The 27,269-nt window shown below is 41.3% G+C and overlaps 1 protein-coding gene across 1 annotated transcript in view; it reads right to left on the bottom strand.

Moving 5' to 3' along the window:
- Positions 1 to 319: 319 nt before the first annotated feature.
- The window catches only part of EDNRA (endothelin receptor type A), a 75,370-nt gene continuing 48,420 nt past the window's right edge, over positions 320 to 27,269 (bottom strand). The window contains exons 4-8 of the mRNA XM_027513397.1: positions 19,437 to 19,635; positions 12,256 to 12,408; positions 7,077 to 7,210; positions 6,563 to 6,671; positions 320 to 2,844 (exon numbers count right to left, since the gene is read on the bottom strand). Of these exons, the coding sequence (XP_027369198.1) occupies positions 2,704 to 2,844; positions 6,563 to 6,671; positions 7,077 to 7,210; positions 12,256 to 12,408; positions 19,437 to 19,635 (736 nt within the window). The 3' untranslated portion in view covers positions 320 to 2,703. The remainder of the gene's footprint in view (positions 2,845 to 6,562; positions 6,672 to 7,076; positions 7,211 to 12,255; positions 12,409 to 19,436; positions 19,636 to 27,269) is intronic.

Genomic DNA, 27,269 nt, shown 5'->3' with positions numbered 1-27,269 from the left:
TTTCTAGCTTCTTCTAGGATGCAAGCTCCATGAGAACAGGCACTTGGCCTGTTTTGTTTCCTGCTATACCCCTGGTCGCTAGAAGAACTCCTGGTGCATAGTAGATGCTCAGTAAAATTTACAGGCAAGGTGAATGAAGGATTGAATAGGAGCGTTAAGTGTTCAATACAACAAAGTTGGTTGAGAATACAGTACAATTAGGACTTATCTGTTTGAAAACCACTCACCTGGCTATTAACTTGGGAGAGGTTTGCAACCACTGTGTAGCAAACATTTCCTAGATAGAACTGTGTATTAATACAAATGAAGAGACACTCACAAGGCTTCTGTAAACTTTTATTTTGTACTTATGGGCCACTGCCAGTGCAGGGCCGTGGCTTCTGGCTCATTTCTACAGATTTACTTGGAAAGAAGTGATATACGTAGAAACTGGAAATATTCCTACTTATCAACCACAGTCACTTACTGGTCCATAAACAAAATGCACATGGAAGCCCGTGTGGTTGTTCAGAAATCTATGACTTCCTGAACTTGTAAAATGCATTTTGGATATGCAAGAGACAAAGCATCTTAAAGAAAAGGACCACTGTCTAAACACAGTGGTGTGAACCTATGGCTTATATCATGGGCTATATCACTGCCTGTGACGCACCAGGGGACTAATGGAATTTGACTGCTAACACACAAAGGAGGCCTGCAATTGGACGGCTGGCACCTGATATCATTTTATACACGACTGTTCTGAAATACAGCCCAAGGAAGCAGCTGAGCTAATGTATCATCAGACATTTTTCTGGTGAAATCTGATAGAAGCATTTGCCCACTTGTCAGTCTCATCACCATGTTGAGGACTGGGACAATATAATACTTCAGACTTTAATGAATTTTGCTCCAGCACAGGAGCAAAAATACAACCCCCAATACTGCTTTTTTCAACTAACCAACCAACCAAAACACCAAATCCATTGTCAAAAATCCATTGGCTCATCCTTTTTCATGAGGCCTCTCACATTCCATTTGTAATGGTAACATGGTCACAAGATTTATGAACATGGATAGATTAAAACTGACAGGTTGGTTGTTGTGAGGGACAACCACCTAGATTCCATCTGGAGTGTTTGCTTTGGCACAACTGCGAGGCGTTAATATTAGGTTACATGAAATCCATACATACCATCTGACCACATGCATATACCACACACACGAATACATTCCACAGAGACGATCATAGAAAAATTGGCTAAAAGAAATTTACAGTTGTTTATATATACATATATTTATATACACACAGTAAAAGATTTGCTGCTGCAATCACAGTTTGTAAACATCGTGGAAAACGCCCAGCAGAAGTCACTGCGGGCCTTTTGAAATGGTGACCATGTGAGGAGTGTGGGTAGGGAAGGCATTTAGGTTCATACTGAAAACCCAGGGACATGAAGAACCTTAAGTTCATGGCGGCATCTGGGAGTAATTATATTTCATTGACACAATAAACTCAGCTGGCCACTTTGAAATTATGTTTTCCATATTCCTCCGTGGAAAAGGAATGACCAAAAAAGTCTCACTGCCAGTTAACATTTTAAAAGGAAGCAAAGGAATATATACATACATGTATATATGTATATGCATGTATATATGTACACGATACATACGTGTATATCTGCACACACACATATACACGTTACTATTACCAAAAATAAACCTCAATGAGAATTTCCAAATCCTCTGAAAATACGCAATCCTTTCTTTCTTGGTTTGTTCTGGACTTCTATGCATTTCACCAAAAGTCTTGGACATAGTTAAACGATACAAACATTTAAATTTTCGTAAATGGTATTTTGATTTTACATAAAATGCTTCCATTAAAAAACTAGGCTTGTGAAAAACAGAACTGTTTGAGTCAAGCATTATTTTTCAATTTAACAGAATAGGCACAAGATCTCCTAATATGAAACCCCATTAAAAAAGAAAATATAGGTTCTTAAAAAGTTTGCATAGCAGCTATTAAACTGCCATATATGGATATCAGTCTGTGCTTTAAAGTCCTGTAAGCTCCTGAAGCTTGAGAATTTATGTTTTAAAAAATAAGCCAGTGACATGAGAAACACTAACCTAACTTCTCACCTGAATTCCTTTTTATTTGTTTTGGGGGGCAAAAATATGTGTAAATGAGCTCAAATCATCTGTAGGCTACTATGCAGTTAAAAAATACTGGCACTGAATTATATTTCAAATAAAGGAGACTTCAGCCCATACTGTGTTTGGCCAAAAAACCAAAATTACTTAAAAAAAAAAAAAATCTTGTTACAGTCTCTATAACTTTTTCACGGTGACTGGTCTTATTGAACATTCTACAGAACCACCATGAAAGTTTGCCATGTACTCGAAAAAATCTATTTTCATGGAAAGGTGGTAAATATCCTTCTGGTTTAACTGAACAATCTCCTTTCCCCCTGCCAACTCCCACCATTTTTTAGGGCTGAATATAACATGCAGAATAGGTAAATCAGATAAATCAAAGACGTAAGATTCGTTGAATTTGTGGGTATAAACCAGTCAACCCTTCAACGTTTTGGAAAGCATTTTTCCAGGGGGTGAGGCTGAGTCGTGAGAGAAGGATGGAATAGATTCCTGGGGACACAGTGCTGTGTTGATTTTTTCCTCCAGTCGGGCTTGAAGCACACTGATAACTGTTCCTTCAGTTTAGTTGATACTGTCCTTGTGGCTGCTCCTCTCTGTGTTATGGTTGTTTTGTTCATGGTTCTTCCACTGGATGCTGGTGCCATTCATGGGCACCGAAGTCATCAGGCTCTTGGACTGGTAACAGCAGCAGCAGAGGCAAGACTGGGAGGAGGAACAGACTCATATTAAGAGGGGGCCACCAGCCTGTTCCCAGCAGAAACAGAGGCTCACCAACAAGGGGTGAATGTCCAGAGGTGTTTGAGGACAGTGTGGGCCTTGCCAGTAATCTGGAGTAGGGAGTTTTAATCTCTAGGGAGAAGTTAAATGGTTTCAGTTCAGTTCAGTCGCTCAGTCATGTCCGACTCTTTGCGACCCCATGAATCGCAGCACGCCAGGCCTCCCTGTCCATCACCAACTCCCAGAGTTCACCCAGACTCACGTCCATTGAGTCAGTGATGCCATCTAGCCATCTCATCCTCTGTCATCCCCTTCTCCTCCTGCCCCCAATCCCTCCCAGCATCAGGGTCTTTTCCAATGAGTCAACTCTTCGCATGAGGTGGCCAAAATACTGGAGTTTCAGCTTTAGCATCAGTCCTTCCAATGAACACCCAGGACTGATCTCCTTTAGAATGGACTGGTTGGATCTCCTTGCAGTCCAAGGGACTCTCAAGAGTCTTCTCCAAGTTAAATGGTTTATTCTAGTGCAAAATGACAGATCCTGTGTTTCTTGTTTTAGTTGATTCACCAAGTCAAAGAGGAAAGGAAGGCAGTGTTGGTGGGGGGAACTTCTCTATGACTTGGTGGGCGTGGGTGGGAGGGACTGGGAAGCGCCTGGCCTGCCTCCACTGCGCTGCCTGTGCGCCTCTCTTCACTGGGCACCTCACCTGAGGCTCTTAAACAGCCCTAGGGGGAAGGTGCTATTTTCCTCCTGGATGAGAACAGGGAGGCTTAGAGAAGAGGCAGACCTGAACTCAGAACCCAGGACTCTCTCTGTTGGACTCTTTCCCCTGGGTATGCTGCCTTTTTATGAATATCAGTCAAAATTGTGTTTAATTTCTGAGAGTTCATACCTGGATTTTCCCCCCCCCCTTACCCTCTGGGGGTATGTAAACTAATTTTATATGTAATATAAATTTACATGTCACATATAATTTTAATTTATATGTAAAATATGTAAACTAATTAGCAACTGATTTTACTCCAGATTACATAAATGTATTTGTTATGACCTGTATTTTAGTCAATATTTCTTACGGCAGAATCTTTCTTAGGGCATTTCATGACTTGTAAACATGACCCCAAAGACTGCCAAAGTGTGGCAGTAAGAACTTCCATACCAAGTTTTATTGATGCCCGTGATTCTCTGGTTAATATCTGTCTGTCTCCTTTTAGACTGCAGGAGTCATGAAGGTATTCACTTGTGTTTTTCCTCTCTTCTTTCCCTAATACTGATTAACTCATACCGAGCACTTTCTGTTGTCTCAAGCACCGAACCCACTTATTCCACCTTATGAGATAGATATAGTATCTGATACAGATACAGATACAGCATCTGATTTACTGATGGACAAACTGAAGAAGCAGGAGTGGCCCCACTTGGATCTGGTTTTAGATAGCTAGTGCAGAGCTGGGATGTAAATCAAGACTGTTCAGGTCCAGATCTTGCACCCTTGAACTCTATGCTACTCTTCCTAATATGCACCATAAAATGAAGTTAAACATCCTGGCCAAAATCAGCGGATTCCACTTAGGACTAATTCTATGCTAAAATCACTCTAGGAACTGGAAAAATAATACCTCAGTGAGAAGTGCTTGGAACTTCTGGAGAACACGTGTTGGCTTAGCTACAAGGAGGTCTGAAGAACGGAAGGAAACTGATTTTGAATTAAATTACATTAGTTCAGATTTCCAGAGCCATAAACATTTACTTTTCTTGAAAAGACTATTATGAAGTATACTATTAAGTAGCATTTAGCAAGAGCTTTCTTAACAATGAGTTTATGTTTTGTTGAGACTATGGTTAAAAGTCTAAGGCTATGTAAAGCATGAATAAGTTTAATCTATTCTGTTGGCCTTGGAGCTCAACTTGGAATATTTCTTTTCAAAGCATGATACTAAATTGGCATGCTACTAAATTAATTCTTTTTATTTTAACTTTTGAGTATGTTGTTTGAATATATATTGCTTTTCTGTTATGCTGACAATTTGACGCTCTTTCTGGGTAACAAAATGTAATTTTCACTTCTCTTTTGAAAAGTTCAGCCGATGAAAGTACTATTGTGATTTTCATTTCTCTTCTGAAAAGTTCAGCTGATGAAAGTGCTATTTACAACTGGAATGAGCCATGCCTGTTGGGATATCTAATACACACAGTTGGCTGTTCTTAAAAAATACTTGCTTACAAAGCAGAAATAGAGACACAGATGTAGAGAACAACGTTAAGGATGCCAACGGGGACAGGGAGGTGGTAGGATGAACTGGAAGATTGGGATTGGCATATACGCACCACCGATACCATGTATAAAATAGAGAACTAATGAGAATCTACAGGAACTCTCCTCAGCGCTCTGTGGTGGCCTAAATGGGAAGGATATATATATATATATATATATATAAAAGGGGATATATGTATATAAAAGGGGGATATATATATAAAAGGGGATATATATATAAATGGGAAGGATATATATATATAAAGGGGATATATATATGATATATATATAAAAGATATATACATATATAAAATGTATATGTATCACTGATTCACGTTGCTGGACAGTAGAAACTAATAAAGCATTTATACTCTATTAGAAATAAAAATAGAGAAAAGACAGAAGAGAAAAACAGAATTCTAATTAAATGAAAACAATTGAATTTGCTATTATATACTATTGCATATGGGCGGCTCAGCACTAAAGAATCTGCCTGCCAGGTAGGAATTTGCTGTGTGACACAGGGGGCTCAGCCCAGTGCTCTGTGGCAATCTAGAGAGATGGGATGGGGAGGGAGGTGGCAGGCGGTTCAGGAGGGCAGGGACATATGGATACTTGTGGCAGATGTATGGCAGAAACCAACACAATATTGTAAAGCAATGACCATCCGATTAAAAAAAAAAAGAATCCACCTTCCAATTTAGGAGATGCAATTTTGATCCCTAGGTCAGGAAGATCCCCTGGAGTAGGAAACGCTAACCCATTCCAGCATTCTTGCCTGGAAAAATCCCATGGACAGAGGAGCCTGGTAGGCTACAGTTCATGGGGTCACAAAAGAATTGGACACGACCAAGTGACTACACAGAGACATTACTTTGCCAACAAAGGTCTGTCTAGTCAAGGCTATGGTTTTTCCAGTGGTCATGTATGGATGTGAGAGTTGGACTGTGAAGAAAGCTGAGCACCAAAGAATTGATGCTTTTGAACTGTGGTGTTGGAGAAGACTCTTGAGAGTCCCTTAGACTGCAAGGAGATCCAACCAGTCCATTCTGAAGGAGATCAGTCCTGGGCATTCATTGGAAGGACTGATGCTAAAGCTGAAACTCCAGTACTTTGGCCACCTCATGCGAAGAGTTGACTCATTGGAAAAGACCCTGATGCTGGGAGGGATTGGGGGCAGGAGGAGAAGGGGATGACAGAGGATGAGATGGCTGAATGGCATCACTGACTCGATGGACATGAGTTTGAGTAAACTCCGGGAGTTGGTGATGGACAGGAAGGCCTGGCGTGCTGCAGTTCATGGGGTCGCAAAGAGTTGGACACAGCTGAGTGAATGAACTGAACTCAACTGGAGTGACTACAACAACAGCAACAACCATCACATATAATCAATCATTAATGCCAATAATTATTATGAAAAAGATCTTCTTGCTAAAAGAAATACTTACCTGGAAACAATTTTTAAATTTCTTGCTCACAAAATATAGAGCTATTGGGTTGATACATGAATTCATGGTTGCCAAGTTAATACCGATGTAATCCATGAGCAGCAAGAAACTTGAGCAAAAGGAAATAGAAAAGATAAATTAGAACATCATGTTTTAAAACCTAATTAGCATTTATCTCTAGAATAAGCATTTTTCTTGCCCAGGAGACATTTCTCAGAGGTAGCAGTCAAAATTATTTTCAAAGCCCTTGTTTAAATGGCAGTTTCAGTTCTGCAGGACATGTGCAGATATACCCACCACTTGCTTAACCCGGGAGGGGAGCAGCAAAATTATTGATAGGGCTTGCACAAAATTTTAAGGTTGGTTATGGGCTGTGACAGCTAAAGAAAAACAATCAACTTAGAAGATTTAATTTCCAGAGCTCACGTGAGTATAGAACAGGTGGTTTTGTAAAAGTCTTAGAAATGTGAGATCAGAGAAACTTCAATTTCCGTCTGAGCACAAAGGATCATACCTAAGTAATTCACATCGGTTTGTGTCCATTTCATCATACACGGTTTTCTTCAAAATGCGGCTTAAATGAAGAGGGAACCAGCACAGAGCAAAAATTACAACCAAGCAGAAAACTGTTTTTGCCACTTCTCGACGCTAAAGAAAAGTGAGAGGAAAAAATACAGTAAGTTTAGTGTTTTTCTACTAGAGAAGGGAGATACACAAAAGGAAGTAGTATAATGTTGTGTTAGTTTCCACATGACATAGTAAAGCAATTATACTCCAATTAAAAACAAGTAGTAGATTGGGACAGAGTACTCAAAGAAGAGCCAGAGCAGCCCACCTCACCACCCTCTACCTCATCAAGATTTGGAGTCCAGGAAACTCCCTTGGTCCAGTGGTTAGGACTCTGAGCTTCTGCTCCAGGAAGCATAAATTCGATCCCTGGTCGGGGAACTAAGATCCCACATGCAGCATAGTGCGGCCAAATAAAAAAATAGATAAGGTTTGGAGTCCAACTGTCTTAAGCAAGGAGTTGTTAGTGATTCTTTTGGGGCAGCTGCCAGGAAGCATGGTAGCCTCAGGCTGGTTATTAGGGCCAGGTCAAAGGTTCGATGGTGGGCAGAGGGGAGGACGGGCTGAGGTTGAACCAACACTGTGACTGGGTCTGTATGTCTGTGTATTTGTATGTCTGTCAAACATAGGAGGGGAGGGTTAGTTAAAAGTCTCCATAACAGGTAATTCACCTGCATTAATGATAGCATGCTAGTCAAGGTGACTGACCCTACCATAATAACAAAATGGGACAAATCTAGGAAATTCCCTGGTGGTCCAGTGGTTAGGATTCTTGGCTCTCATTGCTGAGGGTCTGGGTTCAATCTAGCCTGAAACCAGTTCCCCTGGTTGGGGAACTAAGATGCTGTAAGCTGTGTGGCATGCTGCTGCTGCTAAGTCATTTCAGTCATGTCCGACTCTGTGCGACCCCATAGACGGCAGCCCACCAGGCCCCACTGTCCCTGGGATCCTCCAGGCAAGAACACTGGAGGGGGTTGCCATTTCCTTCTCCAATGCATGAAAGTGAAAAGTGAAAGTGAAGTCGCTCAGTCGTGCCCGACTCTTAGCGACCCCATGGACTGCAGCCTACCAGGCTCCTCCATCCATGGGATTTTCCAAACAATGAACAAGTCTACAAAGATGTTTGGAAAACAAAATAGGAGTACGAAACAGAAAAGGAAAAGGAATAACAACGTGTTTTCTCCATTTCTTGATCTTGGAGAAAGCTGGCATTCGGATTTTTTTGGCTTTTAAAATTCTTTTAATGACAGGTAGTTTTCAAAGATACATTGTTTGCAAATAATGTATTTTTTTTTATTGTATTTTAGAGTGCGAGCGTGCTAAGTCAGTTTAGTTCTGGCCGACTCTGCAACCTTATGCACCATAGCCCGCCAGGCTCCTCTGTCCATGGAATTCTCCAGGCAAGGATACTGGAGTGGGTTGCCATTTCCTTCTCCAGGGGGTCTTCTTGACCCAGGGATCAAACCTACATCTCTTGTCGCCTACATCTGCAGGTGGGTTCTTGACCACTTAGCGCCACCTGAGGGTAAAGAATTATCAGCACAGACAGTTGGAAAAACGGGGACATGCTGATTCTGGCCTGACTCCAGTGGCAGGTTTACATGCTTTGGGGTCTGCACAGGATCAGTAAAACCATGTTACGAACTATCTGCAGCTAGTCATTTGGGTGCCCTGTATTTGAGTATTACAGGGAATGGCATTAGGAAGCCCAACTGGGAACATAAAATACAACTTGTCTGTAACCGGGATCACTTAATGTCAAAATAAAAGTGATTGAAAACAGGATTTGGAAGGGTAAGGCTGGTTCAATCCAGGGCATACAGCATTAAGTAGGGGGAGCCTGCAATAAACCCACGTGATTGATAGAGCTATTTAAAAAGATCTCAGGGCAGTTGTCACAAACTGTGGCTTTAGCCCCAAGAACTGGGATTTCTTTAATCTTTGAGTTAGCTAGCTAGCTGGCTATGGCTTCAGAGAATGTATAAACTGACTGTATTGAGAACAATAAAGGATTCCTTTATTTATTAATCCACAGGAATGGGGGATCATTTTAAAGGGCCATTTTGTGTACACAGAAAGTGTAGAGAGGAGCGTATTGGGGGAGAGGCTATCTCTTTGGAGCACATCCTCAAAGTGGGTAAACTTATTTATTTGTTTAGGCTATGCCACATGGCATGTGGGATCTTAGTTCCCTCAGCAGGGATTGAACCCGAGCCCCGTGCCACGGAAGTGTGGCGTCTTAACCACTCGACCTCCAGGGAAGTCTGCAAGAGGATAATTTTTTAAAAGACAATATTAATACTTTGCCACATGACAGTCAGCTATTTGGTTAATCAATATCCATCCTTCTGAGTTTTCCTTACTATCAGTCAGATCCTTGATTTTGTCACGGCAGCAGAGGAGCCTGGCTTCCTCATGCACACAGATCTTATTGATTACGCTAGGTAGAACCCATTGTGTGGGGTTTCTGACGAGATCAGGCGTGTTCAGAGTGGTAATGCCATAGACATGTGGGGTTTCTGGAAAAGCTACTTAAACATGGAGGCTACTCCTCCGGTGCACACACGCTAATGTGATCTGTATCCTTCCCCTTCTGGCTGCCTGGAAAGGAGGTCTAAGGGCAGAGCTGTAGCTGCCATCTTCCAATAATAAAGGAAAGGTGAGCACAGCAGCAGAACCCTGGCTTCTTGAGTCCCATGACCACTGAGCTGATGACAGATAAGCTACGGGAGACAGATAAGCTACGGGAGACAGATAAGCCCCTACTTGGCCTACTCCCTGTTATTTTGGGTTTTCTGTTCACATTTGTGCTCAGTCACTCAGTTGTGTCTGACTCTTTGCCACCCCATAAACTGTAGCCTGCCAGGCTCCTCTGTCCATAGGACTCTCCAGGCAAGAATACTGGAGAGTGTTGCCATTTCCTCCTCCAGAGGATCCTCCTGACCCAGGGACTGAACCCACTTCTCCTGCGTTGGCAGGCAGATTCTTTACCGCTGAGCCACCTGGGAAGATTTTCTGCACTCAGCATTCAAACACAACCCCTAACTGATAAAGGTATAGTGAAGAGAATTTCTAGAAAAACATACCAGAAGCAGGATCAAGAGCCATGTTGGACTTGGATGGGGTGGTAGGGTTTTCACTCTAAGCTAGCCCCCCTGCCACCCTCCAACCCCAAAGCCCTCCCAGCTAGGCTTGCTCTCCTGCAGTCAGAACCTGCTCGACCTTTGAGTGGGATGCAAGGGAATGTCTACTGCATGGGGACCAAGTTTTGGATTCTAATGTCCATTTGGTTGAGCTAGTCTCTTAAACACCTGTATAATAAGGGTACATGTCTGTCTAGCTTATCTCACAGCGTGTTTGGAGGAATCAAATACCAAAATGACATGGAAATGCTCTTTGGGAACTTAAAAAATGCTATGAAAATGTGAAGCAGCAGCATCTTATTGCTCCCAATCCCTGTTTAATTATTTTCAGAGCAGGTGTCACTCATAGCTTGAATAGGCTCAATTGTGGTGCTAATGCAAAAATCGACATTCAGAAACACCATTTTCCACAAATCTATTCTAATTAGTTACCTCTATTGCAGGAATGAAAGGTAATAACAGCTTAATATGTTTCACATCTGGAGTACTCCGAACTTTCATGCCTGGATGATGTCATGCTAAAGTTCTTCAAGATAAGTTTCCTGTTAAATTTTAATAAAGGATAATAGCTACCATTTGTATAACAGATTTTTATGAAGTATGTGAATGCATGTTAATTCCTTTGATTCTCAATAATAATACTGATTCATATATTATTGTGTCCAGTTTAAGATAATGAATTGAGACTCAAAAAAATCAGTACTCTGGTCAAAAAGAGTTGCCCATGAAGACTGGTGCTCGTGTATGGCAATCACACAGGGCAGTTATCCAGGCTCCATCAACTGCTCACATTGACTTTTGGTGTGGCTGGTCGTCTTTACATACTTGTTTGTTGAATCTGAAGTTACCCAAAGTCCTGGTTTTACTCTTTGAATTAATATATATCAACAGTATCTGACTACTTAGTATCAGCTGGGTTCTATCAGACACTGTGCATGCATTACATAATCCCTTTGATGTACTATTATATACATTGCATTAAAAAATTTAAGACTCAAAATTGAGTTAGTATTTGTACAGAAAAGTGCAGGTGGGACCTCCCTGGTGACCCAGTGGCTAAGACACTCACAATACAGGGGGCCTGGGTTTGATCCCTGGTCAGGAAACTAGATCTCACAGTCAAATAAATAAATATCTTAAAGGGAAGATATTATTTTATACATTTTTCAAAAAACTAGAAGTTCAGAGAGAGAAAGCAATTGCCCAGTGTCACAGAGTCAGCAAACAGAAGCTTCACAGCTTTATCCGTCCTGTTCGCTGCCTGGGAGAAACAGATAGCCTCCTACTGACAGGTTCAGATTTTTTCTAGGACTTTAGGCTTTCCAAAATGCGACATCTTATGTACCCAATCCCATTTCTTTCCATGAGTCATACCTTAGATGTTGCTCTCATGACGTCTGTCTCCTTTTCCTACTCCTCAAATGCATGGTACTCATGTGTGTTCTAGCTAGACCCCCATCAGGAACAGTTCAATCCTCCTCATGCATGAACAGTTTCTTCATGACTTTATCTCATATCCTCCTTGGCTTTCTATAGCACAAGCTACTTTTTACCACACCTTGTGATTCTGTTTTTCAATTATCTCATGTTTGTGTTTTATTTCCACAACAAGACTGCAAAGCCTACTGGGGAGAAAATCATGTGCTTCTTTTTTTTTTTTTTAATAGTCCTGGCACAATTCCAAGCCCAGTTTAATGTACTACTAATCACAAACACACGTTTGATAGATACTCTTGGCAAAATTAACGAATAGTTCCTCTCTATTTGGGCCCTGCCCCCAGGGCCATGTGTTTCACAGGTCGGATCCTGACTTCACTGGAGAAATGCTCAATACTCTAAAGAAAACAAGGCATACAGACAAGTAAGACAGCATTTTAATTTTTAGGAAATCAGGCTAAATCCGCAAAACACAGTATCCATAGTCCTTTCATTGTCAAGGACAAACCAGTCTTGGCCAGATCGTCATGACCTTATCAGGTTTACCTGTTTCAGATGCTCACTGAGGGCAATTCTCAGGCTGCCGTTCCTTCGGTTTAACATCTCACAAGTCATGAGGGTGTAAAAGATCGCAGTGCACACCAGGGGCATGCAGAAGTAGAACCCGAACAGCCACCAGTCCTTAACATCCTGATAGAACTGGAAAGAGGAGAGGAGGGAGAGAGGAGGAAGAGCATTATAAGGCAAGTTTGCTGCACAAAGCCTCTGGTGGCTTCAACGTCTCCATGCTTACAGCTATGTTTGTATATTCATGCTCTCTGCTGGTGGTAATGGGCTTGGAGGTCGTGCTCAAAACTCAACCAAACTGAGAAGTCCAAACATGTAGTTTCTGGTTTAGCTGTGTGTTGTGTGCTGTGTGTTGCTTTTTAAAACAGCACACAAAGAAATTGAATTAATATTATTCTGACAGTACTATTCACAATAGCCAAGACATAACAGCAACCTAAATGTCTATTGACAGATGAATGTGGTATATACACACACACACACACACACACACACATATATATACACACACCAAATATACAACAGTATACACCATATATATACATACACACCATGTATGTATATTATATACTATATAATATATATATATATACAATGGAATATTACTCAGCCATAAAAAGAATGAAATAATGCCATTTGCAGCAACAAGATGGAGCTAGAGATTATCATACCAAGTGAAGTAATTTAGACAGAGAAAGACAAATAACATACGATATCACTTTATGTGGAATCTAAAATATAGCACAAATGAACTTATCCATGAAACAGAAACAGATGCATAGACAGACAGCAGACTTGTGGTTACCAAGTGGGAGGCCGGGTGGGAGAGGGATGGGTTGGAAGTTCTGGATTAACAGCTGCAAACTATTATATATAGAATGGATAAACAACAAGGTCCTACTCTGTAGCACAGGGAACTATATTCAATATCCTTTCATAAGTCATAATGGAAAAGAATGTGAAAAAGAAAATATATAACAGAATAACTTTACTATATAGCAGAAATTAACACAACATTGTAAATCAGCTACAAGAAGTTTAAAATTACCCAAATTATTAAATAATTTTAATAATTATTAACAATTATTAATATTTTAAATAAACGAAAGTTGGTTTGAATTACACAGTGGAAGAACCCTCATCAATAAAAACAATTCCCTTTCAAAGCTCATAAAACATCCTTTTGAGACATAAGGATCTGTATCTTTATTGGTGATTCTCAGCATTTTGCTAGTGTCTGGTTTACTTCTGACTGTTGTGGTGAAGTGTTCTTAACGTGCCTGTCTTGTTTGGAAAGAGCAAAGGTTGTGAATGGCTTATCTGTAGGGCTCTGCTTGTTGGGAGTTAACCCTTTGTCTGGTATGTCTGCTATGCGACCTCAGCCAGCCAGTGTGAGCCATCAATAACCATGTCCTTCCTCTCTCTCTTAATACTTGCCACCTGGAAACTATTGAGGCAGAGTAGCTTATCTGAAGGCATGTTGAACCTGATCTCCCTGTGGACAGGATTTGTAAATATCAGGATTACTCAGTTTTATGTCTTTTTAAAGGAGAAAATGTAATACCCCATAAAAATGGAAATTCGAAAATTATAGCTAAATTCTTCCTCCCACTAAATTAATCACCAACTTGGGAAGAACGCTTTTCCTTTCCTAATGCTGTTTCTCCAGATAGTTTATTTACTAAGGATAATGCAGCCTCCTGCAATATCTCAGTTCCCACAGTAAAAAATAATCACACTGCTCTGTGAAAAACTGGAGAGTTTCTGAATATAGAAAGAGGCCCAGTAGGCTGCATTTATAACATGTCTATTAAAATATGCTATAAATGGTTCCTGAGGAAAAAAAGTTCTGGGCAGGGGTTCATAACTATTTTTATGTCAGGGACCCCTTTGGATTTCTGGTGAAGACTATAATTCTTTCTGAGACTAATACTTAAAAAAAAAAAACACATTTTATTTTATATTGGAGTATAGCTGATTAACAATTTTGTGATGGTTTCAGGTGAACAGTGAAGGGACTCAGCCTTGCATATACATGTATCCATTCTCCCCCAAACTCCCCTCCCATCCAGGCTGCCACATAACACTGAGCAGAGTTCTATGTGCTATACAGTAGGTCCTTGTTGGTTATCCATTTTAAATATAGCAGTGTGTACACATTAATCCCAAATTCCCTAACTATCTCTTTGCCATATTCTTCCCCCTCTAGCAACCATAAGTTTGTTGAGAATAATGCTTTTAAATGCATGAAATAAAATACAATGGAAACAAATTACATCAAAACGTAGCTAACAAAAATATGAAAAAGAAAATTCTAGTATCACAATATATGGGTTTATTAACAAATTAAATGACAGATCTAATGAGTTCTATCAGAATATGGAACCAATGATGAATGTAAATAACATTTCCAGATTATATGTTAGTGAAAAAAAACAACATCATGTTTCTGTTAAACACTACTGTGATTTGTTGCCTACATCCAAGTTAATTAGAAGGAAATGATAAATTTCAGTTAGAAGTTAGTGAAAATAAACATGTAATTTCCTTTTCCTTCAAGTTCACAGACCACTGAATTGTAGCCTCAGGTTAAGTGCAGAATCTCAAAGGAGTTGGCGTATTCAGATCTGTTTATACAAATATTTTCCTATTCACATCCCACTGTAGAAAGATCTTAGTACTGAACTTAAAACACAAACAAAAAAAATCAGAACTCTTCGTTTAAGCACAATGCACACACTCCTTGAAGAAGCCCCTTCCTCTGTACCCCCTCCTTCTGGGTGCGGGTGGGGGTGTGAAGCCCAGAAGCAGCTGTGGGGGTCCTGGGAGTTGGCCTTTGCTGGAGGAGACTGGATGGAGTCCCCTGCCCCTTCCTTGGCAGAGGCCAGTCCAGAATGGGATCACACATTTCTTTTGAACTGATGACATCAAGGGTACAGCGGGGCCTCCCCCCAGTCTGTTTGAGTCCTCAGCCACTTCAGTCGTGGACGACTCTTTGTGACCCCATATACTGTAGCCTGTCAGGCTCCTCTGTCCAAGGGGATTCTCCAGGCAAGAATCCTGGAGTGGTTGCCATGCCCACTCCAGGGCATCTTTCCCACTCAGGGATTGAACCGGTGTCTCTTGTGTCTCCTGCATTGGCAGATGGGTTCTTTACCACTAACACCACCTGGGAAGCCCCTCCCTCCAGTCTGCTGCTGCTGCTGCTGCTAAGTCGCTTCAGTCGTGTCCGACTCTGTGCGACCCCAAAGACGGCAGCCCACCAGGCTCCCCCGTCCCTGGGATTCTCCAGGCAAGAACACTGGAGTGGGTCCCTCCAGTCTAGGTTAGAGCAAAGCTGAGGAGGAAAGACTGGAAAAAGAAGGGGGATCAAATTAGAAAAAGAGACCAGGGGGAAAGAGAAGCCTAAAACCTTCGACTTGAAAAGAAATCTACAAAATCATCAGTTCATGGGACTTCCCTGGCAGTCCAGTGGTAAGACTTGGTGCTTCCAATGCAGGGGGTGCTGGTGGGATCTGTAATCAGGGAACTAAGATCCTGCAGGCTGAGCCATCAGGGAAGCCAGGTGGCACTGGGGGTAAAGAACCCACCTGCCAATGCAGTACCTGTAAGAGATGTGGGCTTGATCCCTTAGTTGGGTAGATCCCCTGGAGGAGGAAATGGCAACCCACTCCAGTATTCTTGCCTGGAGAATCCCAAGGACAAAGGAACCTGGCAGCTTCAAGTCCATGGGCTCACAAAGAGTTGGAAGTGACTGAAGCAACTTAGTATGCATGCATGTAAGATCCTGCATGCTGAGAGGTGTGACCAAAAAATTATCAGTTCAAACTCAGTACTGTTTATGCAACCCTCCAGGCATCCCCGCCCCTGCCTGAAGGGCAGCCACTCTTAGCTTCACTGCTAAGAAGGACATGCTTTCTTGTGAAGAAACCTATTTCCTTTACCCAGCAAGATCCATCAGTAAGTTCTTTATTACATGGAGCCTCTTTTCTAACGTTTTAGTCAGAGGTATCCAGATCGCTCATTCATACTGCCCAAATTCTGAGAATACACAGAACTACACAAAAAAGATCTTCATGACCCAGATAACCACGATGGTGTGATCACTGGACTAGAGCCAGACATCCTGGAATGCAAAGTCAAGTGGGCCTTAGGAAGCATCACAACACACAAAGCTAGTGGAGATGATAGAATTCCAGTTGAGCTATTTCAAATCCTAAAAGATGGTGCTGTTAAAGTGCTGCACTCTATATACCAGCAAATTTGGAAAACTCAGCAGTGGCCATGAAACTGGAAAAGGTCAGTTTTCATTCCAATCCAAAGAAAGGCAATGCCAAAGAATGTTCAAACTACTGCACAATTGCACTCGTCTCACACTTTAGCAAAGTAATGCTCAAAATTGTAAAAGCCAGGCTTCAACAGTATGTGAACTGTGAACTTCCAGATGTTCAAGCTGGATTTAGAAAAGGCAGCAGAACCAGAGATCAAATTGCCAACATCTGTCGGATCATAGAGAAAGCAAGAGAGTTCCAGAGAAACATCTATTTCTGCTTTATTGACTACACCAAAGCCTTTGACTGTGTGGATCACAACAAACTGTGGAAAATTCTGAAAGAGATGGGAATACCAGACCAGCTGACCTGCCTCCTGAGAAATCTATATGCAGGTCAGGAAGCAACAGTTAGAACTGGACATGGAACAATAGACTGGTTCCAAATCGGGAAAGGAGTACATCAAGGCTGTATATGTGGCTCTGCTTATTTGACTTATATGTAGAGTACATCATGTGAAATGCTGGGCTGGATGAAGCACAAGCTGGAATCAAGATTAACAGGAGAAATATCAATAACCTCAGATAGCAGATGATACCACCCTTATGGCAGAAAGCAAAGAACTAAAGAGCCTTTGTTGAAAGTGAAAGAGAAAAGTGAAAAAGTTGGCTTAAAACTCAACATTCAGAAAACTAAGATCATGGCATCTGATCCCATCCCTTCATGGCAAATAGATGGGGAAACACTGGAAACAGTGAGAGGCTTTGTTTTGGGGGGCTCCAAAATCACTACAGATGGTGACTGCAGCCATGAAATTAAAAGATGTTTGCTCCTTGGAAGAAAAGCTATGACCAACCTAGACAGCATATTAAAAAGCAAAGACATTAATTTGCCAACAAAGGTCTATCTAGTCAAAGCTATGGGTTTTCCAGTGGTCATGTATGGATGTGAGAGTTGGAGTATAAAGAAAGCTGAGCAGAAAAGAATTGATGCTATTGAACTGTGGTGTTGGAGAAGACTCTTGAGAGTCCCTTGGAGTATAAGGAGATCCAACCAGTCCATCCTAAAGGAAATCAGTCCTGAATATTCATTGGAAGGATTGATGCTGAAGCTGAAACTCCAATACTTTGGCCACCTGATGCGAAGAGTTGACTCATTGGAAAAGACCCAGATGCTGGAAGGCATCAGGAGGAGGAGAAGGCAGGAGGAGAAGGGGACAATAGAGGATGAGATGGTTGGATGGCATCACCGAGTCAATGGACATGAGTTTGAGCAAGGTCTGGGAGTTGGTGATGGACAGGGAAGCCTTGTGTGCTGCAGTCCATGGGGTTGCAAAAAGTCGGACATGACTGAGTGACTGAACTGAACTGAATTGAAATTCTGAGCACTTCTCCTAGTTCGTTTTTCACTGTGGATGTTGACTTAGTGAAAAAAGTCAGTAGATCAGTAGAAAACTTTAATTTTAAGGTCGCCAACTTGGCTCTGTTCATGAATACTTTTAATTTGAAAACAAGAATTTCCAAGCAGGGTAACTGATGAACCATAAGACCACTAATTTTTGTGAATTTTCCAAGGTAGAAATACTGTAAGTTGTCTGTAAATGATTAAAGGTGGAACCAGACTTTGTGAAACTTACATCAAAGCACTGAATTATGCTGATTTAAGAGAAATAGAAATAGTTACTCTTAGTTTTTCTCCTTGGTCTTCATGGGACTAGTTTTGCAGAGGAAATATGCATTTGAAACGCTTCCTTACACGGTAGGCTATGTAATTAAGCTGGTCATAAAAATTAATGTGGTCAGGTATAATAAACAGCAACTGAATTTGTTACACTAAAATGCTTTTTTAAAAAGTTCTGAAAATTTATATTATATCATATTAGAATCTGAACTAAGCACACATGAGAATGACTTCTACTTTTAATTAGTATATCTACCTTTAAAAAACTTGTGAGAAACATGCATTTCGCAAAGGAGCATCAAATAAGTGTCAGCGTGTCTGTCAGAGGGAAATTGTGCTGTGTTCCTTATTCTCAAAACAAATAGCACTCCATGTATACACATCAATCTCTCTCAGCTTCAGAATTCTGAGTTGTTTGGCACAGAGCAGCAATGGTGTCTACAGTTACAAAAGAGAAAACAGAGTAGTTGTTCTAGTCCAGAAGCTAAGCCCTGGCTTAACATCTACTTTTCGTGCAATTGAATAATATAGTAAGTCTCCTATAGATGAGTGAATTATGTTCCGCAAGAGCGTTCATAAATCCAATTTGTTCATAAGCCCAACAAAGTCAGCCTAGGTACCGAACTAACATGCTAAGTTATATAGTACTGGACTGTAACAGGTTTATTGTACTTTTCACAGAAATAAGATATAAAAACAACAAATGATATATAAAAAACAAAATATAAAGAAAATATTTTTAATCCTACAGTGTAGTATCTTGAAAAAGCACCATAGTACAGTATGACAGCTGGCTACAGGCACATGTGCACATCTCTGAAAGTTCACAACTTGAGGGCTCATTTGTAGGGGACTTACGGTATTTCACTCAACTAACAGAGTAAACCAGGCTTCCCTGGTGGCTCAGACAGTAAAGATTCCACCTGCAATGCATGAGACCTGGGTTCGATCCCTGGGTTGGGAAGATTCCATGGAGAAGGGAACGGCTACCCACTCCAGTATTCTTGCTTGGAAAATCCCACAGACAGAGGAGCCTGGCAGGCTACAGTCCATGGGGTTGCAAAGAGTCGGCTATGACTGAACGACTGAGCACACACACAGCCTACAGCATCGTAAATCACACTGGGCAGTGTAGTGATATCAAGTCTCTCTGGTGGTAAATGAAGACCTCTCCCACTCCCTAATTAATTTCCTTTAGACTATTCATACCTCCATGAATTTCGACGTGGCATTGAGCATACAGGTTCTGTGCTGTGCACCCTTGTATTCAAAAGGTACCATGACAAAGCCGATGGCTTCAGGGATGGCCAGGATAAAAGAAAGGATCCAGATGGAGACAATCTCAATGGCTGTGACCAAGGGAATCCCAATTCCCTGAACACGACTCCAGGAGGCAACTGCTCTGTACCTGGGGGGAAAAAAAAAAAAGAGGAGAGTGATAGAACCAACTTGTTAGGAAATTTTGTTATTTCAACTCAATAAAATTTCTATTAATAAATGCTGGAAAATCCTTCCATTGGCCACTGACCAACCATGGCTTTTTAGGAATTTTATGTGTGTGAAAAACAGTTGGGGCCATTAAAAGTTCCACCTGCTTGGGGTTCAACTGGCTGGCAGGCCTGAGTCTGAGATCTTCACTTGGGGTTTAGTAAAATTTCGTGAGAGTTTAGGATGTGGCCACTAAGACAGGTGTGCTATGTTTTTTAAGCTGTGGGAAAAATTGGGTAGTGAAAACTGCTGGTATTTATTATGGTAATATCTTATTTCTGTTTCTATATTAAAAAAAAACTTGGAATATTATATATGAAGTGGATCTAGATATCTTTAAGTGAATCATGACCATAGATATTCTATTGTTTTCTCCCTTCTTCGATCCTCAAATTATGGTTACAGTGGGTGGCCATTTTAGTAAATAAATATTTTTAATCATTACACTTTAGTGTAGTCAATGAAACAGAAGTAGATGTTTTTCTGGAATTCTCTTGCTTTTTCGATGAGACAACAGATGTTGGCAATTTGATCTCTGGTTCCTCTGCCTTTTCTAAATCCAGTTTGAACACCTGGAAGTTCTTAGTTCAGGTACTGTTGAAGCCTAGCTTGGAGAATTTTGAGCATTACTTTGCTAGCATGTGAAATGAGTGCAATTGTGTGGTAGTTTGAACATTCTTTGCCTTTCTTTGGGATTGGAATGAAAACTGACCTTTTCCAGTCCTGTGGCCACTGCTGAGTTTTCCAAATTTGCTGGCATATTGAGTGCAGCACTTTAACAGCATCATCTTTTAGGATTTGAAATATCTCAGCTGGAATTCCATCACCTCCACTAGCTTTGTTCGTAGTGATGCTTCCTAAGGCCTATACTTGACTTTGCACTCCAAGATGTCTGGCTCCAGGTGGGTGATCACACTGTCGTGGCTATCTAGGTTATTAAGATCTTTTTTGTACAGCTCTTCTGTGTATTCTTGTTAATTCTTCTTAACATTTTCTGCTTCTGTTAGGTCCATACCATTTCTTTTATTGTGCCCATCTTTGCATGAAATATTCCCTTGATATCTCTAATTTTCTTGAAGAGCTCTCTAGTCTTCCCCATTCTATTGTTTTCCTCTATTTCTTGCATTGCCCACTTAGGAAGACTTTCTTATCTCTCCTTGCTATTTTTGGAACTTTTGGAACTGGCTCAAAATTGGGAAAGGAGTACATCAAGGCTCCATATTGTCACCCTGCTTATTTAACTTCTGTGCAGAGTACATCATACGACATACTGGGCTGAATGAAACACAAGCTGGAATCAAGATTCCCGGAAGAAATATCAATAACCTCAGCTATGCAGATGACACCTCCATTATGGCAGAAAGCAAAGAGAACTAAAGAGCCTCTTCATGAAGGTTTAAGAGGAGCATGAAAAAGCTGGCTTAAAACTCAACATTCAAAAAACTAAGATCATAGCATTTGATCCCATCACTTCATGGCAAATAGATGGGAAAACAATGGAAACAGTGACAGACTTTATTTTCTTGGGCTCCAAAATCACTGCAGATGGTGACTGCAGCCACAAAATTAAAAGATGCTTGCTCCTAGGAAGAAAAGCTATGACAAACCCAGACAGCGTATTAAAAATCAGAGACATTATTTTGCTGACAAAGGTCCATATAGTGAAAGCTATGTTTTTCCAGTAGTCATGTATGGATGTGAGCGTTGAACCATAAAGTGGACTGAGCACCGAAGAATTGATGTTTTTGAACGGTGGTGCTGGAGAAGACTCTGGAGAGTCCCTTGGACTGCAGGGAGATCCAAGCAGTCAATCCTAAAGGAAATCAATCCTGATTTTCATTAGAAGGACTGATGCTGAAACTGAAGCTCAATACTTTGGCCACCTGATGCGAAGAACTGACTCATTAGAAAAGACCTTGATGCTGGGAAAGATTGAAGGCAGGAGGAGAAGGGGACGACAGAGGACAAGATGGTTGGATGGCTGACTCAATGGACATGAGTTTGAGCAAACTCTGGGAGATGGTGAAGGACAGGTAAGCCTGGCGTCCATGGAGTTGCAAAGAGTTGGACATGGTTGAGCAACTGAACAATAACAAAATCATAATACTTAAAAATGTAAAAGAAGAACTCTAGCTCTCCCATGTGGCCTGGTGCCAGACTATGTAAAACTGAACTAAATATACCTTGGTTCCCAATCTTTAGGGTTTATAGTTTAATATAAAAAAGATGGTTCCTCCAGAAGCGCAGGATATAAATGTAACTGAACAATTTTGCCAATCAAAACACCAACTGGCATTAAGAAATTGTGTTCACCTTACTTCTTACCTTAATATTTTATCATAATAATCACATTTAAATGTTAAGTCTAAAGAACGTTTGGTTTCAGAAACTGTGCTCTTTGACCTGATGTGATGGTCTGGTGCTAACTGCTCTCAGATTTACAGTTAAGGAAGGACCTGGGATGTGGTGCAGTACTTTTGTGGCTTCATTCTTGAAATTTTTGCTGCTGTTGTAATGGAAACGAAACATTTTCTTTTTATAGCTTTCATTAGAGAGTGCCAGAAGAAGGCCGTAAAACAGACCAAGGCTTTGGAGACAGGTGCACGTGGGTTTGCAGGCCAGGCAACTGGACGGGAACGAGAGTCAGCAATACCAAGGCAAGATACAAGATACCCATCGCCACTGAAATGAGCCCTTGATCACTTACAGTTAGTGTTCTGTCCCACTGCATCTAAAAAGTACATGTGTGAAAACACAACTCCTAGGAATTACACTACCTCGTTCTTCACTGTAGGTTAGAACCTATAGTTTGGTACACACAATGATGCCACTTGGCATATATACAGCTCAATTTGATGGAGAAATGTTTTGCAAAAGATTTTTAGGGTAAATAAGATTGGTGTACAATGAGAATCTCTGGAAAAGTCTAGACTAGTCCAGAATGGGATAAAATACAGCTATGCAAACAGACCAAGAAAATCCTTTTACGATATAGCCAACATTGCATTTTAAAATTTATGGTTATTACCAGTGGAATAAAGACTGCAATATATTTTGCTTTCTACTTCTGTTGACTTTGCTGCCTTATTAGACTGGCAGGCTGATGTCCAGTAAAAGCTCAAAGGAATGGAGACGGGATGTCTATATCTTGAGGCTGCTGATAAATTTTATCTATTTCTTCTCCCTTTTTCTTATCAGGAAAGGTGATGTAAATAAAACACTTTATCTTTTAAGAGAGCCAGAAAGCCAGATTTCTTAGGCAGGATTGGAGACAGAAGGTGGTTTAGTAAGAAAATGTGGTCTATATGTTCTAATGATGAATATATTCACAGAGCAGCTTCATTCTGTAACGTGCCAATGAGTTGCCAGAATATTACATATCTATAATCCAATGTAAATTCAACATTTAAAAATAAGTAGAAGTAATTTTTCATATCTAGTTGAGCAAATGATTCATAATCAGTCTGCTCCTTCCTTAACCCTCAGGACAAAGAATTAGAATGTTTTCCATTTTTAATCACACTGATCTTGTTTCTTGAGAAAACAAAAGCAATTACAAATAATCATTTGTGATGACAGAGGCGGAGAAAGATGTGGAGAATAAGAAATACTGAATGTTCCAAAAATGATTTCTCTCTGGAGAGAAAAACATAACACATAACACATAATATGTTCTTATTAGGTGTGACTATAAATGGCCTTCAATCTAGTTGGTGTGTATATATATGATATATGACACTGTCATTGAAAATCTACAAGTGTGGAGCCAACTGCAAACAAATGATATTCTGGAAATAATTCCTCCTCTTTGAAATGCTTTCTTCACTTGGTTTAGACCATCTTCTGCTGGTTTTCCTCTTGCTGATGGGATTGGTCACTTCATCTCATCTCCTTGGCTGGACCATGCCCATGCCTCAAATTCTTAGTACTGGATTTCTCTGTAGCCCTTGGACCCCCTTTCTATCTAACTTCTCTCTCCTAGTAATCTCATCTATTCTTATGGCTTTAGTATCATTTAAACTACTTAGATAACATATTAAAAAGCAGAGACATTACTTTGCCAACAAAGGTCTGTCTAGTCAAGGCTATGGTTTTTCCTGTGCTCATGTATGGATGTGAGAGTTGGACTGTGAAGAAAGCTGAGCGCCGAAGAATTGATGCTTTTAAACTGTGGTGTTGGAGAAGACTCTTGAGAGTCCCTTGGACTGCAAGGAGATCCAACCTGTCCATTCCTTTAGGAGATCAGTCCTGGGTGTTCTTTGGAAGGAATGATGCTAAAGCTGAAACTCCAGTACTTTGGCCACCTCATGCAAAGAGTTGACTCATTGGAAAAGACTCTGATGCTGGGAGGGATTGGGGGCAGGAGGAGAAGGGGACGACAGAGGATGAGATGGCTGGATGGCATCACCGACTCGGTGGAGGTGAGTCTGAGTGAACTCTGGGAGTTGGTGATGGACAGGGAGGCCTGGCGTGCTGTGGTTCATGGGGTTGCAAAGAGTCGGACATGACTGAATGACTGAACTGAACTGAACTGAACTGAATGAATACATGTGGAATCTAGCTGCAGATATTTGGACACTTCTTTGGTTGGGTGTGTCATCTGGGCTGGCCTGTGGCTGCTTTGCTGGAATCATGCTTTTTCAGTTTCACACCTGTCCTCTCCTCTGAGCAGCAGGTTCTACCCTGGAGCTCCGAGCTGGCTGGAGCAGTGTTGAGCAGCCCTGGGCTCGTGGAGAGGGAGACGTGCTCCACTAATCTCACGTGTCTAGTTGTTCCTATCAAAGGGCCAGTCATGTGAGTCTTGGAACCATGAAACAAGCTCAGGAGCCACCTGAAAGCCACCAGGAGACCCCAGTCAGAGTAACAAGGAGTGGAAGAACCGCCCCAAGTTCTGCCCCACAACATGGTCAGACTGTAAGAAAATAATGATTGTTCTAAACTACTCAATTTGGGGGTAGTTTCTTACTAAAGAAAAATGAGGCAGCAAGATTAACCAGTCACCTGATCTTGACAAGAGAATTAAAAGAGTGAAAAACTTTGCAGTGGGGAACAGACTCCAAAATGAGATCCTGAGTTGCACGACACACACTTTTTACGCTTTAGTCATTTAGTCCCTAAGTTGCGTTCAACTCTTTGCAACCCTATGAACTGTAGCCGGCCAGGCTCCTCTGTCCATGGGATTTCCCAGGCGAGAATACTAGAGCGGGTTGCCATTTCCTTCTCCAGGAGACATTCTTGACCCAAGAATCAAACCTACATCTCCTGCATTGGTAGGTGGATTCTTTACCACTTCCTAGGAGCCACAAGGAAAACCCATTACATGCAGGGTGAAAGAAAAATCAAAACACAGGAGAAAAAAAGAGAAACCAAGACCAAGCCTAAGTAAAAATGAAGTGTTTTAGAAAATCACTTCCATGCTTCTTGAGTTATGGTCAATCTTTGAGACTATCACAGAAACCACCGAGTAACTACTTGAAATGAGGGATGAGGAACTGACGCAAATCAAAGTTTCCTTATTAATGGATCCTTGCAACTTTCCCAGGTATCTAATTACACATCATCTGGAGTAGCTGTTAAAGGAGTTTTATCTTTTTATAGCTTCCTTTCCCAGGCAGCTTTTAACTACAGTTTGGAGCTGTAACCAGACCTCTTTACTGGTCTGACCCCCATCATTTCCCACTTTAAACATGACGGTTAACCTTACAAAGAATAGCATTTAATTCCTCTTTCCAATCCCAGCCCCTCCTTTTTTTCCTAAAACAAAGAGTTTTTTTCCCTAAAACATAGAGTGCTTGCCACTTAAAGCATGTGAGAATACTTATTCAAATTATTCGTGATAAACTTTTTCTGTTTTGTTTACCTTATTTAGATTAAAAAAACCTCTAGGGAGGGGGCTTCCCTGGTGGTCCAGTAGCTGAGGCTCTGCGCTCCAAATGCAAGGGGCCCGGTTTTGATCCCCCATCCACCCCACATGCAGCAACCAAGACCTGGGCAGCCAAATAAGTAAATAAATATTAAAAAAAAAAAACCAAAACCAAACACCTAGACTGAGAAAGGTAACCAAACACCTAGACTGAGAAAAGTAGGCCTTTTTTTTTTTGACCCTACGGTATTAGTATTCACTAAGTAATCAATGAAGTAATAAATCGTATAGAGCTTGGATGAATTGTTGTTTAGTTGATAAATTGTGTCCAACTCTGTTGGGGGCCAGAGTGAGGTACTCCGCCCATGGCAAAGGTCATGAGGAAGGAGGCTCGACATACGCAAAGGCGGGATTGAGCCTCAGGAGTCCCCCTGGAAATCCTCGAGCGTCTACCCCCATAACCAGAGCCTGCCTACTTTACTACTTTGTGCTCTCACCTACATCTCTGACTTTACGGGGGGCTGTCCCCCACCACCTCTTTCGGAGAAGGAGTTAACCTAGAGCTCCAGTTAATAATAATTCTTGGGCGTGATAAGAGTGTTTTAACCTACAAACTCCTCTGAAGGTTCTCTAGCCTGCCTGACAGGCTCGTCCAGCCACATGTGATTGCTCACAGCCTCCCAACCGTGAGAGGAACAAGATGCTTTAAACCCTCTAAAAACAGGTTCTTTAGAGAAGTTAGAAAACTATTAGTATAAGTATAATGGGCTAATTAGAAATTGTGTTGGTGAAGGGTTTTTCATTTGTTGAGCCAATGTTTGTTGCTAAGTCTCCATATCCCCTGCCCTTATACACATTAATGAATATATAGAATTAACCTTTGATATTAATCACGTTAGACCTTAGGCTAAGTAAATTCTTTCCTTAACTAAAACCCACTACACCCTCACCCTGTAGGAATGTAACTTTATTTGGGTGGCGTCTGTTTTGAGAATAATCAGCCCTGGAGAAATAAGTGTCCTGATTGACTGACCGCTGTCACAAGGAGAGGGTCGTAAATTGTCAGCAGGCCCCCCTGGCCAGAAGATGATGTAACACCCCTAAGACCTCTGTATACCTTTGTATGAAGCACCTGACTTTGATAAAAGTCAGGACTGCTGTCCCCACGTGACTTTTGCATAACATCTCAGTGTATAAAAGTAGACCATGGAAAATAAAGAATTGGGATCAGTTTCTCGAAATACTGGTCTCCCCATGTCGCTCTCTCTCTCACTCTGGCTGAGTCTCCATCTGGAGCGCGGAACCCACCATGCTTACTAATTATGCCTGGGCTTCTAAGGTCCGACCGGGGAGGCCTCAGTGTCTCCTCTCCTTCGGGAGAACGGAAGGACGCCTGCGGCCTACGTAAGTGGTGCAAACTTCTTGTCTTGAAGTTTTATTGGTCTCCCGCGTAAACCAAGCTACTCAGCCTCTTTTCTCCACTGAATTTTCCTACTGAGCTATCCTTATTCTATTACTCTTTATATCTTTAATTAATATCTAATTGAAGCTATTGTATCCTGACCCTCGCCGACGCCGTCTCTCCTTCGAGTACCCTGGATCAGCCGGGGCTGGTCCCCGGCACAACTCCTTGCAACTCTGTGGACTGTAGCTCTCCAGGCTCCTCTGTTCGTGGGATTATCCCGGCAAGT

The sequence above is a fragment of the Bos indicus x Bos taurus genome, chromosome 17, assembly GCF_003369695.1.
Source record: "Bos indicus x Bos taurus breed Angus x Brahman F1 hybrid chromosome 17, Bos_hybrid_MaternalHap_v2.0, whole genome shotgun sequence".
NCBI lineage: Eukaryota > Metazoa > Chordata > Mammalia > Artiodactyla > Bovidae > Bos > Bos indicus x Bos taurus.
The sequence above is the reverse complement of the archived record's forward strand: the minus strand, read 5'-3'. Positions and strand labels throughout refer to the sequence as shown.